This window comes from Balearica regulorum, chromosome 28, assembly GCF_011004875.1.
Source record: "Balearica regulorum gibbericeps isolate bBalReg1 chromosome 28, bBalReg1.pri, whole genome shotgun sequence".
Taxonomy (NCBI): Eukaryota; Metazoa; Chordata; class Aves; order Gruiformes; family Gruidae; genus Balearica; species Balearica regulorum.
The window spans coordinates 1,799,272-1,817,719 of NC_046211.1; the positions used below are offsets into that span (position 1 = coordinate 1,799,272).

General features: G+C 41.8%; 2 protein-coding genes across 2 annotated transcripts; one reads left to right on the forward strand and one right to left on the reverse strand.

Moving 5' to 3' along the window:
* Positions 1-4,649: 4,649 nt before the first annotated feature.
* LOC142598483 (feather beta keratin-like) lies at positions 4,650-6,773 on the forward strand. The gene is made up of 2 exons (XM_075737143.1): positions 4,650-4,694; positions 5,984-6,773. Exon 2 carries the CDS (start codon positions 6,005-6,007, stop codon positions 6,335-6,337), a length of 333 nt encoding a protein of 110 aa, XP_075593258.1. The 5' UTR covers positions 4,650-4,694; positions 5,984-6,004; the 3' UTR covers positions 6,338-6,773.
* Positions 6,774-14,831: 8,058 nt separating this feature from the next.
* On the reverse strand, positions 14,832-15,524 carry LOC142598429 (uncharacterized). The gene has a single exon (XM_075736979.1). The coding sequence runs from the start codon at positions 15,522-15,524 to the stop codon at positions 14,832-14,834; it is 693 nt and encodes a 230-aa protein (XP_075593094.1).
* Between the last annotated feature and the right edge of the window lie 2,924 nt (positions 15,525-18,448).

The following is an 18,448-nucleotide window of genomic DNA, read 5'->3' on the forward strand; positions in this document are numbered from 1 at the left end:
TCTGATGAAACTTTTTTTTTTCTGTTGCTGTAGATGGAACCTTATTGTTGCAGTTCACAGCAGCACTGAGAAAAGAAACCCAGGATGTAAAGACATATTAGTTGTTGTCTTACTGAATCCTAGAAATATATACTTATACTTTGTACTTTTTTTATTCTGCTTTTTGCTTTCATTAAAATTATGCTGCATCACAATCCAAGTCTCCTGGTCTTTGTTTGAAAAACTTTTAGCAGCTCACATTTTGTAAAATATCTTACTGTGCCTCTCTTTTATTAACTGAAAGCTACTTTTCCATGTTGACTAGAAGTAAGGATTTGGCTGGTGACCTCTATGCCAAGAAATCATTTTACCGCCAGGAAACTTTGGGAACAATATATAAACAAAGTACATGCTTTGTAACACATTAAATGCTTGTAGTGGAAATAACTTAGATATATTGTAGCAAAGCAGACACAGAGTAGGTACTTTGGCTACGAGTACTACGGATTTGCTATATTTCCTTCCCTTTCACCACGGGGGTAAGACCGTGCACTTAAACTGCTTGGTATCAATCTCCTCTTGTTCATCAGAAAGCGTTTCTGATGGCCACAGTCTGAGCAAAGTGGGACCCCAAAGAAGAAAGATCATAGGGAGTTTGGGGGGAATGCTCTAAGACAAGACCTACTCCCCCCTGCAAATTATAGTCAATATTTTTGCAATTAATGCCAACCTATCTAAGGCTACTTAAATGAAGATTTGCATCTCATGTTGTAAACCTAGCTCCTGTGTGGATCTTCATGGGCTGGTGCTGAAATAGTTGGGTTTGGCAGAGGTACTTGTGGACGCTCACAGGTTGGAGGCATCTGCGGAGTTAAAGGACACGCTGAATTTTCACTCTGTGCAAAAGTCTGTAATTTCAAAGCTTGTTTTGAGTATGAAAAACCTTGTTTTCTTACTGGGATGGAAAGGTTTTAAATGAATGTGTGTTAGTCCTGGGTCTCCAGCTCCAAACAAGTAGGCTGTGGTCTTTTCCTTCCTAAATGACTAATGGAAGTAAAGGTAAAATCAGGAACCTGGCATACAATTGCAGCAAAATGCAGGTGACTGATCTCTCATGTAACTTTTGTCAGAAAGAAAAGATGCCTTGTGAAAAGTGTTTATACCAATGATTATAGGCAATCCCTTCCTCTGAGGTGATGGATTACAAGTACATATCCATCAACCTTGGTGGCACCAAGACATCCTTCTGCAAGGAAGGTGGATCTGACACATAGGGCCACGGGCAGAGAAATACTAATCGCACTCTTACAATTTGAACTATAATTAAAATCTGCATTTGAAAAATTATTCAAACATATTTGAAAACTAACTAATGCCCACCCATTGTGGGTGTGGTGTTTTGCAGAGTTTCTGGTGAGTAGATAATTTCTTCCCTCCAGCGTAAATTATTTTTTGTTGTTTTCTTCTACTGTTCCCCATTGAATTCCAGCATAATGACCACATTACACCTGATTCTTTGCAGAAATACTCCACAGATCTGTATGCAGTAGTTAGTTACATTTACTTTTTGACAAAAAGGGAAATTGTGACATAAATTGTTTAAGCTTATTAGACCACAGTAAGATGCAAAACCAAACCTCAAACTTCAGTCATTTTAAAGTGCTTCATAACAGTATTTGAATAACATTAACAATGAAAATAGCTATGTTAAGGTATGAACTTTGAGGGCTACATATCTACCTATATTTGAACACCTTTGCCTTCAGGGGAGCTATCTGAGCAGCAGAGGCTGAAGTTGTGAAGCTCAAGTCACAGGCTCTGCCTGCTCCAAAAGGCAACTCAGATTACACATACAGCCTGTACTATTCAGCTGCCTGGGCCAAACAGCAAATTACAGCAAACAACAAGTGATGGTTTGCAATAGAAACAGTAATGCTATGCAGATGCATCCAGTCTGACTAAACAAAACAACCTTAAGCTATAGCTACATCTTTTATTTTAAGCAGCAACCCAGAAATTGGTAATACTGTGAGGGCATTAGCAGCATTCACTCTCAGTGGCCTGGAACCGGGTGCCCTAGGCTATTGTGTGAGCTACGAATGGCTGTGTAGGATACACAGGCTGTTGCTAATGCTGTTAATGAGCTGCTGTTAATAAGCATCTATATTAGTACAATTAGTTAAGAATGAGGTCTGAGATAAAAGCAAGAACTATCAGAGCTGTTGTGAATGGTGAGAGAAGGGGATGGTATAGGAGGGCTCTGAGTTGCAAGACCTTTTACAGGTTTGTTCAACTGCTCAAAGTCTCTGAGGTATCTATTTCCTTATAATAAGCTAATTAATTACAGTTCAAAATTTATTGCAAATGGCATGCCTCTTGCCAGGGAAATTTCCATTTTCTGTGTGCCTGTTTCTCTATGCACAGATTTTAGAGTCACTTTTGTGTCTGGAGCCATTAGGTGGGGATTATTGTGAGTAAGCTTCCAGTTCCATTTTGATTAAGGATTTTGTTTTTAGACATTTAGTCACTTGCAGGTGTCTTGGGAGGATGCTCTCCCATTATGCAAAAAGTTTTAATTATAATCTGAATATATAGGTCTGCCCTTGATTATATAAAAAAAAAGCTGTGAACTTCTGATTCACTCACTTTAATTCATCTCAAAGATCAGGCCATTAAGTCATTCTTACTATACAACAAAGTGGCTGGAGTTAGAACAATAATTATTGTAATTATTTTCAAGGAAGGCTATAGACATCTCTGAAAATGTTTCTACATTTTTTTTTTTAAACTCATAGTCTGATTTTAAAATCATTTTGTGTTTTCCAAGCTTGAATGAAGGAATAATAAAAAGATTAAAATAATCTATGGATACTGTTATGCAAAATAATTCCTCAAATAGCTGCTATATAGCAGCTGCTATAGAGGAAATTATTTTTGAAAAAGCCTGCTAATCCCTCAGAATATGAAGAAGTACTGAGGAATGGACAGGGTTGGTGAAGCTAAAAAAGACTAGGGCAATTTATTTTAGAATCTTCTTGAAATATGAGAATGCTTAAACCGAACCTTGTGCTATTTTTTTAATTAAAAATAAAATAGCTGTAATTTTTGCAGCCAGGAACAATGACATAAATTTTAGAACCCAATGACTGACCTGCACTCCCAAATCTTAATAATATATTATTACAGAAATGATATGAGAATTCAAATATGGGTCACATATCTTAAATTTGCACATAATATGATACTTTGCATGCCTAGCACTTTAATAAAACCTTCTGATAAACTTTGAAGTTCTCAGGAAGCTATGACCAAGCCAAACAAGTTTCTGTTCCCAGAGGATCTTCACAAAGGTGCTCCTAATTTAGAGATGATTTACATGTCTCAGTAGTTAAAGTGCTAGGAGAGCAAAAACCTCACTACTAATCTCTGTGTCTAGGACTGCTTATGCATTTTACCCCTTTATTATTTATCCTGCAAGCCCCCCCCCCCCCCCCCCCCCATAGAAGAGGCTCAATTTCATTCTGCAATCCAAAGACTGCAGAAAAATTGGCTGCAAGTGAAGAAATTACTGATACTTTATACACTTTTGACATTTCTCCAACTGGCTACCATTGTGTCTATACACATCTGTACCAGACGCTGCAGAGACAGCTGGAGAAATGAATGCTGCAATAGGAAAGGAAGAATTCTTGTATGTGACTTCTGCCTCCACAGCTGAGTTTTGCAGAGCCTTATCTGTTGCAGAACTCTTCCTTGAGAACGAATGTCACCAAGCAATGCAACATATTTATGCATGTGGACATTGCTGAAGTTTTGAGGTCTGAGATAAGAATAAAAGTAGATTTGTGGATTCTTTAGATAAAGAACTCCTAAGAGATCAGGCCCAGAATTAGAGGCATCCAGGAACAATCCTATATCAATAAGATATGTGCTTCAGACTCTGACACAGAAGTGCTATCGTTCGATATCTCCTTAGATTGAACTTCTAATACTCTTTTTTGTTTCTTCTTCCATGTCAAAGAAGCAGTATCTTAAGTGTTTTGCTAGTTATGTCTCAGCTTCTGTACACAGCCATAATGCTTTTCAGTTCCTCCCGACTCCCACAGGGTTATTCAATGTCCTTCACTTTTAACAGTATTTGTGCTGCTTCTTTCATTTTGAGGCTGGAGTAGGGTGAAAATTGTATGTGTATTCCTGCCCATTTTCTGGAAATAAAAAAACCAGTCTGTCTTCTCTTTTCCCTAAAAGCAGCTTGAACTCCTAAACTGCAAGTGCTCATGGGTTGAATTCCAAAAGCTGAAGTTCTTTATGATTTCCAACAGTATTTACCTTGCAGAGGAGGGTACAAGGGACTGCATTATGTAAATTATGCTTAATCTCCTTTAATGACACCAGGCAGATCCAAAAGGGTTTTGAAGGCAGAATAAATTCTTCTGAATTAATTATTCTAGTGTTCCCAGAAATTAACTTGGCCCAGAATATTTTAAGATGAAAGAAACTTGTGGTCAGATATACATGCCACAAGATAAGGAAGTGAAGCAGTAATAAACACAAATACTGAGGCAAAAAAACATGTAATCAGTAGTGGCTCATAAATAACTTCATGCACAAAGAAGGTCCCAAGTTGTTGGGCAACCTGAGACTCAGTATAAAAACCTGAGCAACTCAAGGTTCTTCCATCCATTTCTCTTGCCTTCTTTGCCTTGGTGAATAAGGTAAGTCTGAACCTATTTATTCTTTCTTCGTATGTTGAACTGTTACCTTGAAGATTTTGTAGCTTTTCCTCACTTATGTTGTAGTAAGTTTAGCTTTCTTCCTCTGAGAGAGGAAGGGGTTTTCATATGAAAGAGGAAATTTTCTGTCGGTGGTCAGTTTTAGAAATCATTGAATGGGGCAGTTAGACACAAATTAGCCAGTTAGGTCTATTTATTCCACTTTGGGATCCAAACAAGTGTTCAGATCCTGCAGCTGAACATAAAATATCTGTAGAAATTCTTGGGTCTGTTCAGAGTAGTGTGCTGGTCTGGAAAATTCAGCTAAGGTTAGAAGATCAGAAGAACATGGGGATGCTGGCTGATACTGGAAGTCCTGAGTCACCAGCTCGCCACACAGAAAACTATCATCAGTCCATGCCTGCCTTTTTAACTCAATTTGTAGTTCTTCCACAGGTAAAGAGTGACTTTAACCAGTTGCTTCTCCATCTTCCAAACAACTGTGGACAGAGGTGCACTGCAGCTTCTGAGATCTGATGATTTTACTATTAATAGCAATACACAAAACTAAAAGTGTTCCTGAATTCAGCTGCCTGTCCTTCCATTTCTTAATGAACAAATTTTAAGTGCTTAAGCTTCTATTTTCCACTTTCTAAAACTGGGAGAAGGGACCACCAAGATGGAACATGCATGAGACGAAGCAATAGGAATGAAACCTGAAGGGTTATTTGCTACATTAACATTAGGTAGGATGTTTGTAATTATTGACTGTTTAGCAAAGAGGCAAGCCTTGGATCAGGAATAACAAGCTGAGTCTTACCCGTTCCAGCAGAGCACCTTCATCTGAAGGCTACCTCCATTTCTCTAGGACACACAGAGCCCTAATAGTTTTTCTGTGTGCGGCCGCAACTGCAAAGGGAAGTGTTTAAAGTGCCTTTTCCCAGGATAGTGTTATGGCCATGTGGTTAGGGCACTCTGCAATGTGAACGAAGAGGTTATCAGCACCAGCGTGTACCCTGGTTCCTGGGTGAGTTGACTAATCATGGAGGCTTCAGGGTGAGTTCCTGACTGAGATGCACTAGTGCTACCTTCCCTACCAGACTCCTTAAAGAAAATGCAAGTTCAACCCTGTTTTCAAAGTACTTCCTCTGGATCTGGTGAAAAATGTCATCTTGCTTCCTGTGAATCTATTAGTTTGTTATATACTGCCCTTGTCAGAGAATTTCAGCTATACAAATTGAGTTTTATTTAAATTCTCCTGTTGTTTTTCTTTCTTTTTTTTTGTGTTTCAGATTTACCTCCATCCCATACACATGTCTTGCTACGACCTGTGTCCTCCCACCCCCTGTGGCCCGACCCCGCTTGCCAACAGCTGCAATGAGCCCTGTGTCAGGCAGTGCCAGGACTCGACAGTGGTGATCCAGCCCTCTCCTGTGGTGGTGACCCTGCCTGGCCCGATCCTCAGCTCCTTCCCCCAGAACACCGCTGTGGGATCCTCAGCATCTGCAGCTGTTGGGAGCGCTCTCAGTGCTGGAGGGGTCCCCATCTCCTCTGGCAGCTCCTTGGGATTTGGGAGCTTTGGCTATTCAGGCCGGCCCTACCGTCGCTACAACACCTACCGCAGTGGCTTCTATGGGCCGTGCTAAAGTGTGAGGAGCAACCAGGAAGAAATAACCAGGAATGCTGAAGCACGACCCGATGCAGGACTGAGCTCATGGCCATGGTTTTCAGATGTGATGTTAGATACCCACAACCCCACCTGAAGTTAATGGAGCTGTAGGAGTTTGGCATCTCCTAAAATCAGGCCTATGCTTGCCTTTGTTATGCTTTACTTTATATTTCTGATCAAATGTCTTGTTCTCTTATGCTTTTTTATATTTGACAATGACTAGGTAACATATGTAATTATTAGAAATTGTTCTGCATGACTGAATTAGTACAGTCCACTTAATGAAGAAGGAAGATCTCATTTTGCTGAGTGTGTCATTGTGAGAGGGATGAGCGGGTACTGTCCTTAGTGGACCATGGAAATGTATTCCTTACACTTTACATTGCTTCCTTCCATTCCTCAGCCTCATTAAATTTGTGCTGCATCATACTCCGAGTCTGCCTGTACTTCTTTCTTCTCCCAGCCCCTTTTCCATCTTGTCTGTGGTGAAACAGGTCCCTTTGCAAGTCATCAGTTCCAGAAAAAATGGTGCAAATAACTTCATGCCAATTGCCAAAGGAGAACAAATCAGATTTTGGTTGTGGAAAAAGTTTTTCTTTTGTCTGTACTCAGTAAATCAAGCCTGAGACAATTTATTAAAGGCTAGAAGGAGATAATGTTCACCTGCAATGGGTGTCTCCCCTGTTGTTGCATAAGCAAGAAATCTTAAAGTAAGAGATTTACTTCTGTTTACACTTTAAAGACCCTTTACCTATGTACCATGGAGATGGAAAAAGGCCCCTTAACTGTTTTGAGATTGCTCTTTCATGAGAAAATATTTGTTTTGAAGTGGATGTCTTTGAAGAGGGATGAGAATGGGGCAATAAGATGATTTGAGAAGGGGGATTAGCTCCCCTTCAAAGAGAGGTGGAATAGCCTTGTTTCAGGGAAAAACTCACTGAGGGGAATACTGCTTCTTATCCTGCTGTAGATGTAGCAGACGAGAGAAGAGGACAGAGAGATGCAGCAGGAAAATCTACAGAGGCATGAGGAATGCTAGAAATTATAGGGATAAACCTTTTTCTGAAGTGCTACCTCCACCCATCTGTTTTCAGTTTGCTGCACAAATAGGGTATATCTGCTATTATCTGGGCAACCTGGAACAAGATTATAGCTTTCTTTACCCTATCTGTGATACTTAGGAAGACCCCTTTAAAAGAAGGGAGAGATTGTACTTTTCCTGAGCACAGCTAAGCTTGCTCAGAGCAGAAGTGGTGGGAGGGGTGCAGCAAGCTGGTGAAGTCCTCTGAGTGCAGCCCAGACCTTTCTGATGGGTGCAGCACCTCTTGGCAGCTGAGATGAAGCCCTGTTAAGTGTCAGAGGGGAGGAAGGGAAGGCTTTGTGGTGTTTTTGCAGGGAAATTGGACTTTAAAATTTGCTGGTCTGGGAGAAAGAGATTAAAAGATTTTAAGTTCTAACCTTTTCTCAGTGTGTCTCTATAAACTGACTCCTACTTCTTGTGCCTAGTAGATGTAAACTTTATCAGGCATTGCTTTGTTCTAGCCTGATCATCTGTGTTCTAATAAAGGTAGTCTTTGGAGACTAGAAGCTTTGGTCCCTAAAGGAAGAAGGCTTGAAAAGTTCTACCTGAAGGCTCTGGATGATTCAGTGTCCTGGTAGCCTATATGGCTCACAGCCTGATATCTGTGAAATTTCTTGCTTGGAGTCTTGGTCTGTGTCTGCAGACTGATGCTGAACTGTAATTAAAGTCAGGGAAAGATGTTGACAAAGTTATATTGACTACAGTCATTAGTGGAACTAAATTAAAGGTGGTACATCAGTTCCATGAAAGAATTAATAATTGTAAGGAGTAGCTTTTATTATAACACAACAGAGGAGAATGGAAAGTTAGCAGTTTAATATTATAATACGGCAGAAAGTTGGTCTGCATTAAATGTGTAATATTTTTTTGCTATCTCAACTGAAGTTATTGCTTGATCAAAGGAGATGCATTCCAAAGAAGTCGTCGTTCTTTTGTAGCTGTTATAAAATAGCTTTCTCTTATGGATGTCAACTTATGTATCTAACACAGCAAAGTTAGAATTCCACAGTATCAACATGGCTGCAAAGAGTTATGGCTGGGGCACTACAGTAAAGATATCTTTAACATATTCAGGTGGACAGATAATGACATTTCTCATGACAAAATACATTTTCCTACTCTTGCAATCCCCTTCTGCAATTCTCTGTTAAGCTTTCTTCTAATCAACTGCACCAAACCTCCCCACAGAGGTAATCCCTTTCCAAAGTTGGACTCTTTCCTTCAAGCATTCAGAAACTGTAGCAGAAAGGCCTGGTATGCAGCTCACTTCTTCAGAACAAAAAGAAAAGCAATCTTCAAGCATCATTTCCCCCCTTCATTTCTGTCCCAAACTGTTGCCTTTGGGTTAAAACTTATCGTAGCAACAAGTACAGCACAGTCCCAAAGTAAAAGGTTTCTCTGTTTGGTTTTGTAGTTAATCAGAGTGTGTTTTATTCACTGCTGCAGAATATGAGTTAGATTATCGTGTTACAGAGAAAATTTTCTAGGCGGGACAAGCTCAGGTGCTGCATCTCAAGTTGTTACTGTGTTTGCTTTGGAAATGTCATACCATGTTAGACTAGGTTCTATGTATTCAGGCAGCATGTATGCAAGAACACATAGAACTAGACAATAAAACAGCAGTGTAAAAAACAGTGCACGGTAGAGTACATGTGCTCCAAACAAAAGAACCATCTGTATCTTCTCTTTCTTGATTTATAAACTTGCATCTGTTAATATCTGTCACTGAATAGCTGGAATAAGTTGGTCCCGCAGGAAAAAGAAGAATATGAGATATTTTTGCAGGACACTAAGTATTTGCTACTGCTGACAGAGAAAATGTATTTCAATACCAAATTTTTTAAAATTGAAACCAGAATTGTAGTGTCTGTTGTGCACACAGGGAAAAGGGAAGAGGCAGGAAGGCTCTGAAGAGAGCAAGAGCTTTTATAGCTTCCTCAGGCTGCCTGGAGGATCTGAGACCTTCTTACACATTTACTGACTAGTTCCTGCCTTTTTTTTTTTTTTTTTTTTTTCCCCTCATATGGCAGGGTTCCCACTAGTGTAATTGTTTTGTTTACTGTTTATGTTTATTGCCTGGACTTATCCTGGCGTTGGATGAAAACCATGATCCATGATGTCTCTTTCATCTTTTTTGTTAGCATCCATTAAATATGCGTGGCTCCATTTTACTGACTCCACCTTCCCAAAATGTGGATGAGTCAAAATTCAATTTGGTTAGGAATTTTGTCTGCTCTTTAGCATTTTCGTCACACTGGCCCATGGGAATACCACCTGCTGTCACAGCAAGAGCTTTTAATTTAAGTCCTGAGTATGCAATTTCATCCCTGATAAGTGACTGTGAGATTTAGGATCACTACTCTTTGTAATATTCCAATGACCAATATCCCAAATCTTTCAGCTCCTGGGATGTGGGAATTGAGCCAGCCAGGCTAACCTGACATATGATCACCTTCAGGAGGGGACCTGTTGGTTTTTTTTATCTTCACTATACCTTTTGATGAGTTTGTTTTCAAAACCACATGCTTCTCTTATGGTTAATAGATAGTTATTGCTATAAAGGAATATATGTTTTAACATTTTGATACCATAGCAGTGTGTTTGTGTGTGCGCGTTGGTGAAAGACTGGTAAATCTCAAGGGATAGGAGAGCTCCACCAGTCGTGTCACTGATGGGGGTCATCATATATCTAAGGACATCCAGTGACTGATGATTGGAATGGGTTTTTTAACATGTGATTTTGTGCAAATATGTATTTCTATTTTAAGTAAAGAATGGATGGATGGACTCCAGTTTATTACATCAAATAATGTGAGGAAGTTCATGAAATTCATTAGTAATCCTGGTCACAAATTTTAAATGCTGATCATGTTCAAATAGTGTCACATACTTTCACTTTTTTTGATAGTGCATTATTTGCATGTCTGAGACATTGATGAAAATATGTTGTGAACTTTGAAGACTTTTGTTCTTCAAAAGTGTACAATCAGCATTTATTTCCCAGGAGATCTTCATGAAGATACTCACAGTTCAGAGATAATTTGCATGTCTCTAGCTAAGTGATTTAAACATTAGGAGAGGAGAGATTGGAATACTGATCCTTGCCCTAAAGTCTGCTTATGCATTGCATGCAATTACTTTTTAATCTAGAAATTGTCTTTGAAAAAGAAATTGAATTGTTGCACATTGCAATGTTCTTTAAAACCATGCAAAATGAGGACAACATTATTTGCTTTCAAAAGAGCAAAAAAGAACAAGAATATTATAAACTTCTCTAAGTAGCTGCCATTAATTTGGAGTATAATTTCGTATAATAGTGCACGACACAGTAGGGGAAAATAATAATTTAAGGGCAAATGTAAAACTCTTTGGTGACTTTAATGACCCTGTAGGTAAGCTTGTGCAAGACTTTGAGCACCAGTGTCTCTGACTAGCCTAAAATTCATATGCATCCTCAATCTGACCTGAATTGTTTTCCTGGAGTTTGATGTAGGAAGAAAGCTAAACCGGCAGACTCCTAGATTAAGGACTTTGACGCTCAGTTCCCAAATTGAAGAGCTGTGTCTCAAATTCCTTCGTGGAAGTGTAGTAGTTTAATATTAAATGAATAGATCAGACTGCTAATACTCTTTCATCCTATCTCCTGAGTCAAGAAAGTAAAATTATATGGTCCCTCAAATAATCTATTCTCCAGTAAATACCTTTGAGACTCGTAAAGTGCAATCAGTTCTGCAAAGTGTTTTCTGTAACAATATTATTTTCTGAATTTGTCTGGCTGTTTGAGAGGACTATGACAAACCTACAGTCCATTTCAGAGTCAGAAATAGTAACTTCTGGCTTTTTCAGAGCGTGACGTGCCAAAAATTTATCCTCTCCATGAAGAGGGAAGGGGGATTTCACAGGGGAGTTCACATGTGTCTTTCCTAATATATGTAGTCATCTGTGTCAAATGACCTACATTGCATATATTGTTCTTAGAATGCAAAATAATTCCTTTAGTAACCCAGATGAATCAGTTGATCTGACCAGGAATTAACTGGGCTCATAATATTTTAAGATAAAAGAAACCTCTATAGTGGAATGCCTACATTATGGTGAGGAAATTAAATCAAGGTAAAAAATACAAACAGTGAGGAAAAAGTAAATCCTCAGATGGGAATATTTTGCATACAAGAAGTCTTTAGCAATTGGCTGGTAAATAGCTACACGCACAAAGTATGTCTCAGGTCCTCAGGCAGTCTAGGACACAATATAAAAGCCAGCACAGAGAGAGCAGCTGCCATCCACTTCTGCTTTATCCTCCTTGGTGAAAAGGGTAAGTCTGAATCTCCTTACTATCCTTCAGTGCCCTGAATTGTTGCCTTCATTGTATTTTATTTTTACACTGTCTTGTCTGTGGCAGTCTAAAGTTTATGCTCTTTATCAGTGTGTGTGGGAGACTTGCAGGTAGCTCTTTCTCTAAAAGAAAGTAGCTGTTCTTTGAAGGGTGGCAATTGCTGGATATAGGACTTTGGACTCAGTTTTCATTTGTATCACTGAATCATTCCGTTCCAAGATGTTCAAATCTCTGTGTGTGAATTATTCAGCAACTAGAAGTGAATGTGGAGAATCTGTACAGAGGTTTTGGCTTTCTTGGAGATTTTTCTGTAGATAAGTGGGCTTAATTATTCCAAAGTGTGCTGAGCAATATTGAAAGTATATCCCTTCTTGCACCAAGATACCATGAAAATAATTCTCCTCCATTCCTAAGAACTTTGGGACCAAAAATATTTGAATCATCTCCTTCTAAAATGCTTTGAATACTTTGGCACTAGACCTCCATTGCAGCACCTCCATAACCTGTAACTGAAATATCAATAGTAAAGCTTCTATCATCTGCTCTATTTGCTTATCAAATGATTTTGGACACTATCAACTCCCATTCCCACCCCTTTCAGAAACAGGCAGAAAGCAGCTTTCTCTATAAGACTGATGTAAGAGGAAATAAGGAAGGAAAAAAAAAAAAAAAAAAAAGGACGAGGGGGGTGTCATTAAATAAGAATTAGGCAGAATATTTTTTTCTTTTGCTGTTTAAGACATAAGCCCATCTGTGGGGAGGATAACATCTCCCTTTCACAAGGAAGTGCCACATTGTCAGACTATGCTCCTCACTTCTACCTGCTGAGAAGTTTTTTTCTTCTTCCCTCTGTTGTGGGGTGAAGTTTCTCCTAGTTGTCTCATACGGGAGATCATAAGACTTGTCCCTCGCTTTCCACCCATTGCAGAGCTGCATATGTGCTGGAGGAGTGTTGTGGGAAATGAGCTGTCCAAGACTGCTCAGGAACAGGTAGAGCTACCCCTTGAGCTGTCCTCTGTAGCACAGAGGAGTTTGGGCTTCACTGAAGTCTCCTTTCAATCTAAAACTAACACATTATTCCATTCTCCAGGTAGTCTCTAGTTAGTTTCTTGCATTCTTCATCATCTTAGCAGCTTAATTACACGACTGTAATTACAACTTCTTTCTTCTATTTACTTCCTCCCCTGTGTTTCAGACTTCATTCCATCCCGCAGACATGTCCTGCTACGACCTGTGTGCTCCCACCACCTGCGGCCCAACCCCGCTGGCAAACAGCTGTAACGAGCCCTGCGTCAGGCAGTGCCAGGACTCGACATACGTGATCCAGCCCTCTCCTGTGGTGGTGACCCTGCCTGGCCCGATCCTCAGCTCCTTCCCACAAAATACCACTGTGGGATCCTCAGCATCTGCAGCTGTAGGGGATGCTCTCAGTGCTGGAGGGGTCCCTATCTCCTCTGGCAGCTCCCTGGGACTCGGGAGCCTTGGATATTCAGGTCTAGGGGGCCTTTATGGGAGGTCCTACCGTCGTTACAACCGGTGTGGGCCATGATAATGCCTTGGGGAAAAACCATAAAGGAACAACCAGAAGCTTAAAAGCGTGATCCGGATGCAGGACTGAGTTCATGACCATGGTCATATGCTTGCTGACCACCCTCAGCTTTTCCCTAAGCTAATGGGACTGCAGGAGCTTGGCATTTCTGATTTAATGCCCTTTTCTGTTATCAATGAGGTGAAAAATGTAACTTTTATCGTTGCATACAGGAGTTGGGTGTCCAGCTGTAAAGCATTGCCTTGAAATGGATGATTAGTTTTATCCATATTCAACCCTACTGCTTTCTTATGCTGTACATTTTTTTAAAATTCTACTTCTCATTAAATTTATGGTGCATCATAATATGTGTCTCGCAATGTTCTTCCTCTCTCTTCCTCTTTGGAGCCTTCTCTGGGAGAAATTTGCCTACGCATAAATTGTCAGCACTAGGCAGATCTTCATTTAAATCATACCATACCAGTTAAGGAGGGAATCACAGGTAAATGTAAGCAATGAGTAATACACCTTTTTTGATAGGGTATATTTTCCCTTAGTCACATTTCTTTTAAGTACAATATGAAATAATAATTCCTGGCTAACAATCAATGGGGAGAAAGAGGTGGGAAAGCTAATGCTGTCTTACAGGCACTATCTTGGTATTCTAATTCCTTGGAGCTCATAAAATCCCAGCAATCTCTGGTATTATTTTCATAATCACTTTTTACATTATGAAGAAGATTTTGCCATTAACATAGAATGACAGTAAATATCAGGAATACCATTTAAAAAATCAAGAAATTAAAGAAAAAATTATGTATGATTCTTCCTTTGTTGGCTTGCTAGTTTAGGAATGCTGCAATTATGTGATAATTGGTTGCTAAATTATGTGGTGATTTGGGGGCCTTTGGGGTGTCACCAGAAATCCTCAGAGCAATAACAATTACCCTGCCTGTTCCGAATCTTGAGGAAGATAATGACTGCTAAATTGCTAAACAAACATTCATTAACACAATGCTGTTGATGCCTTAAGGATCCCAATTAAACTTTCATTCCACATTTTAAAGAGAGATTGAGCAGGGCAGATTGTTTGATAAATTATCTCAGCACAGGAGGGAGTTTTGCTCCCAGAGGAGGCTGAAGAACAAATGAAAAGCAGAGAGGCTCTTGTGCAACACCAAGGGGTTTTAATGTGAAGGAGAAGCATAGTACCCAATTACAGAAAATGAAGGCAATACAAGGGGAAATGTGTGAGGCAGGTATCACACTCTGGTACCAGTGCCCTGCTCAGGACACAGGGGACAGCCGAGGTGATGGAGGGATGCAGGGGATACCGAGGCTCAGCCGTGCAGCCAGGGCACACCGTGGCATAGAGGAGTGGGCTGCTGGGCACACACAGCTTCCTCCTCTCCCCATGCCAGGGCAGCTGATGCATGCTGCTGGTCCCCGTGGCTCTTGCTCCATGTCCTCATGCCATGGGCCTTGCTTCAGGGCTGTTGCTGGTTCTGGGCAGCACCCTGGGGGCTTTAGAAAGACCCACAGCTTCCACGGCGGGACCTGCCCCACCTCTGGGCACCAGGGAGGTAATATCCCATGCCACAGGAGGAGAAGCCAGAGCTGTAGGACCTCCCGCAATTGCCAAAGCCGCTGGACCCATACTGGCCCCCATAGCCCAGGGAGCCCCCGTAGCCCATGTCGTCTCCATAACCTAGAGAACGGCCATACCCAAGTGAGCTCCTACAGCCTCCGTAGCCTCCCAAGCCAAAGGAGCTGCCGTAGCCCCGGGAGCCCCCGTAGCCCAGGGAGCCCCCGTAGCCCAGGGAGCCCCCATAGCCCCCCAAACCAAAGGAGCTCCCATAGCCCCGGGAGCCCCCATAGCCCCCCAAACCAAAGGAGCTCCCATAGCCCCGGGAGCCCCCATAGCCAGAGGACACCCCTAAGCCCAGGGAGCTCCCATAGCTGCCCAAGGAGCCCCCATAGCCCTGGGAGCTTCGGGAACTGAAGGAACTCCCCAACCAAGCTGGGCCTGACGATCCCACAACACTCTCCTGAGGAAAAGAGCTGAGTATGGGTCCTGGGACTGTCACCACAGCTGGTGGTGGGAGGATCACTGCTCTGGAGTCGGGGCATTGCTGCACACACGGCTCATTGTAGGTCTCGGCAATTGGCTGAGGGCAGGTCACCCCACAGGGTCTGTAGGACTCGCTGTAGCAAGACATCCTTCTTGTGATGGCTGTGGATCTGCAATGCACAGCAGTAAGGAGGTTTGAGATGCAGAACTTTTCACCTGACTCTAGATGCCTGTATTTGGTTCATAGTCAGTGGAAATTGTGACAGCTCAGAGTTCATTACCTTGCAAACTATACCTACATCTGGTCACATAAGTCACATCCTAGACTCTGTTTACTGTCCGGATTCTCTAGATGTCATACACAAATGCAGACATCTAGTGTCATATATGGTGAATCCCACACTTGACATCACCCGTGTTGCTTGTAGCATGATGAATCTAATTTATTAAGACCAGCTGAAACAGACTGAAGTTTGGTAATATATTTCCAGCAAGGTAAGAAGAGTTAGATATAGCCAGCTATTTCTACAGTTTCATATTGCTTCCTCAGTAACACTTAACTTCCAAATAGGGATATTTGCCCTTATGGGGCAAGTACTACCGCAAGGTGGTAGATACTATGATCACTCTGATATTTTTAAATTTTATAATGCATATAGATCCTGAAGTGGAACTAAAATGTGTGAGAAATGGTTATTCAAAGTGGCGTAGTAAAACTTCCCATTTTGTTCTAAGAGTAACACCTTCTGACACCCACAGTTCTCTAACCTGTCACTCCATAGCGTCATATAGAATTTAGCATCAACAGAAAAAAAGCTTAAGAAGGAGAGAGGTTGAGCCAAATCAGACTTACCCTCTTCACCAAGGAGAATAAGCCAGGAGATGTGGATAGAGAGGCTCAGAGTGGAGACAGCTTTTATACATTTCTCAAACTGCTTACAGATATGAAACACCCTTTGTGCCTCAGGTCCTACATAGTAACAAAACAATCTTCACATTGAGGGATTTAATTTTGCTTGCTTTGCACTGCCACTCCCCACCTTCAAAACCAGGTGTGATACAATGACAGTACCAATTTATGGGCACTGGTCTGGTGAATGACAAGATCTCTCAGACATCTAATACCCAGCACTAGCATTGGGGCATCTGCTATTTAACTCCACTCTAAGTTTTAAGATACTAAGTTTGATTTTTAAGGTAGATGAGTAAGGATCAATTAAAGTTATCTGTCTTTTAAAAATAGTGCCATTTAAGTGAATACTACAAAAATATGTGCAAGCTAGATAAAAAGAGGGAGAGGTAATAGAAAGAATTTTAGGTATCTGTATCTGGTTTAGAAACATAGGGTTTTTAACATCTGTATTTGCAGATCAAATACCATTAATTACTTATGAATTAAAAGGTGGATTCCACTGTTATTTTTACTGCTGTCTTTGAAATGTCATTGAGGCAGAGACACTTCAGAGGTGTTCCAGATCCTCCTAGGAATGATAAAAGGCTTCACAAACACCCACTAAAAATTCATATTTGATGTGTGGTACCATTGTTATACACAAACACGCAACTGTCAGCACGCAAATCTTCTGTAAGAGCATCAATTTAGAGATGTGTGAATGAAGTGCTCTGTGTCATTAGGTACAGCTTCATGCATAAGAGAGGAGGTCATTTAGAGGTGAGAACTAGTGATCTGGAGAGGGTAAGTGCAGAGATTTTAGGACATCAGTTTGAGAACCCATGTTTTTCAGAACATGGACAGATAGCTGGTTAAGTCTGAAAATTCAGATAATTTTTAATGGGGCTCTTTCCCACCCACCCCTAGAATTTAAGGCAACAGACATTTCAGGCATATTAGCAAAATACTGGCTCAGAAAGGGAGATGAAGCTACTATCTTGTGATGGGTTGACCCTGGCTGAGGGCCAGGTGCCCACCAGAACTGCTCTATCACTCCCCTCTTTCATTAGACGGGAGAAAAAGTACAACGAAAAAAGAAAAAAAAAACTTACGGGTCGAGATAAGGACAGGGAGAGATCATTCACTAATTATCATCACGAGCAAAACAGACTAAACTTAGAGAGGGAATTCATCGTATTTATTACTAAGCAAAACAGAGTAGAGGAATGAGAAATAAAATCAAACCTTAAAACACCTGCCCCCACCCCTCCCATCTTCCCGGGCTCAACTTCACTCCCAGCTTCAACCTCCGCCCCCACCAGCGGCACAGGGGGATGGGGAGTGGGGGTTACGGTCAGTTCATCACGCGGTGTTTCTGCCGCTTCTTCATCCTCAGGGGGAGGACTCCAATCATCGTTCCCCTGCTCCAGCATGGGGTCCCTCTAACGGGAGACAGTCCTTCACGACCTTCTCCAACGTGAGTCCTTCCCACGGGCTACAGTCCTTCACGAACTGCTCCAGCGTGGGTCTCCTCCGTGGGGTGCAGACCTTCAGGACCAAACTGCTCCAGCGTGGGTCCCCCACAGGGTCACAAGTCCTGCCAGCAAACCTGCTCTGGCGTGGGCTCCTCTCTCCACGGGGCCACAGGTCCTGCCAGGAGCTTGCTCCAGCGCGGGCTTCCCACGGGGTCACAGCCTCCTTCAGGTGCCTCCACCTGCTCCGGCGTGGGGTCCTCCACGGGCTGCAGGTGGAATCTCTACACCCCTTCATCCTCCCTCCATGGGCTGCAGGGGGACAGCCTGCTTCACCATGGTCTTCACCACAGGCTGCAGGGGAGTCTTGCTCTGGCGCCTGGAGCACCTCCTGCCCCTCCTTCTGCACTGACCTGGGTGTCTGCAGAGTTTCTTACATCTTCTCACTCCTCTCTCCAGCTGCAAAAGCTCTCTCTGACTGTTTTTTTTCCTTCTTCACTATGTTATCCCAGAGGCGCTGATTGGCTTGGCCTTGGCCAGCGGCGGGTCCGTCTTGGAGCCGGCTGGCATTGGCTCTATCAGACACAGGGGAAGCTTCTAGCAGCTTCTCACAGAAGCCACCCCTGTAGCCCCCCCCGCTACCACAACCTTGCCACACAAAACCAACACATATCTATAGTCTGTAGCATGGACATGTCGTAACCTTCC

Excerpts from the sequence above, each read along its gene's own strand:
- LOC142598429 (XM_075736979.1), bottom strand. The coding sequence starts at position 15,524 with ATGTCTTGCTACAGCGAGTCCTACAGACCCTGTGGGGTGACCTGCCCT.
- LOC142598483 (XM_075737143.1), top strand. The coding sequence starts at position 6,005 with ATGTCTTGCTACGACCTGTGTCCTCCCACCCCCTGTGGCCCGACCCCG.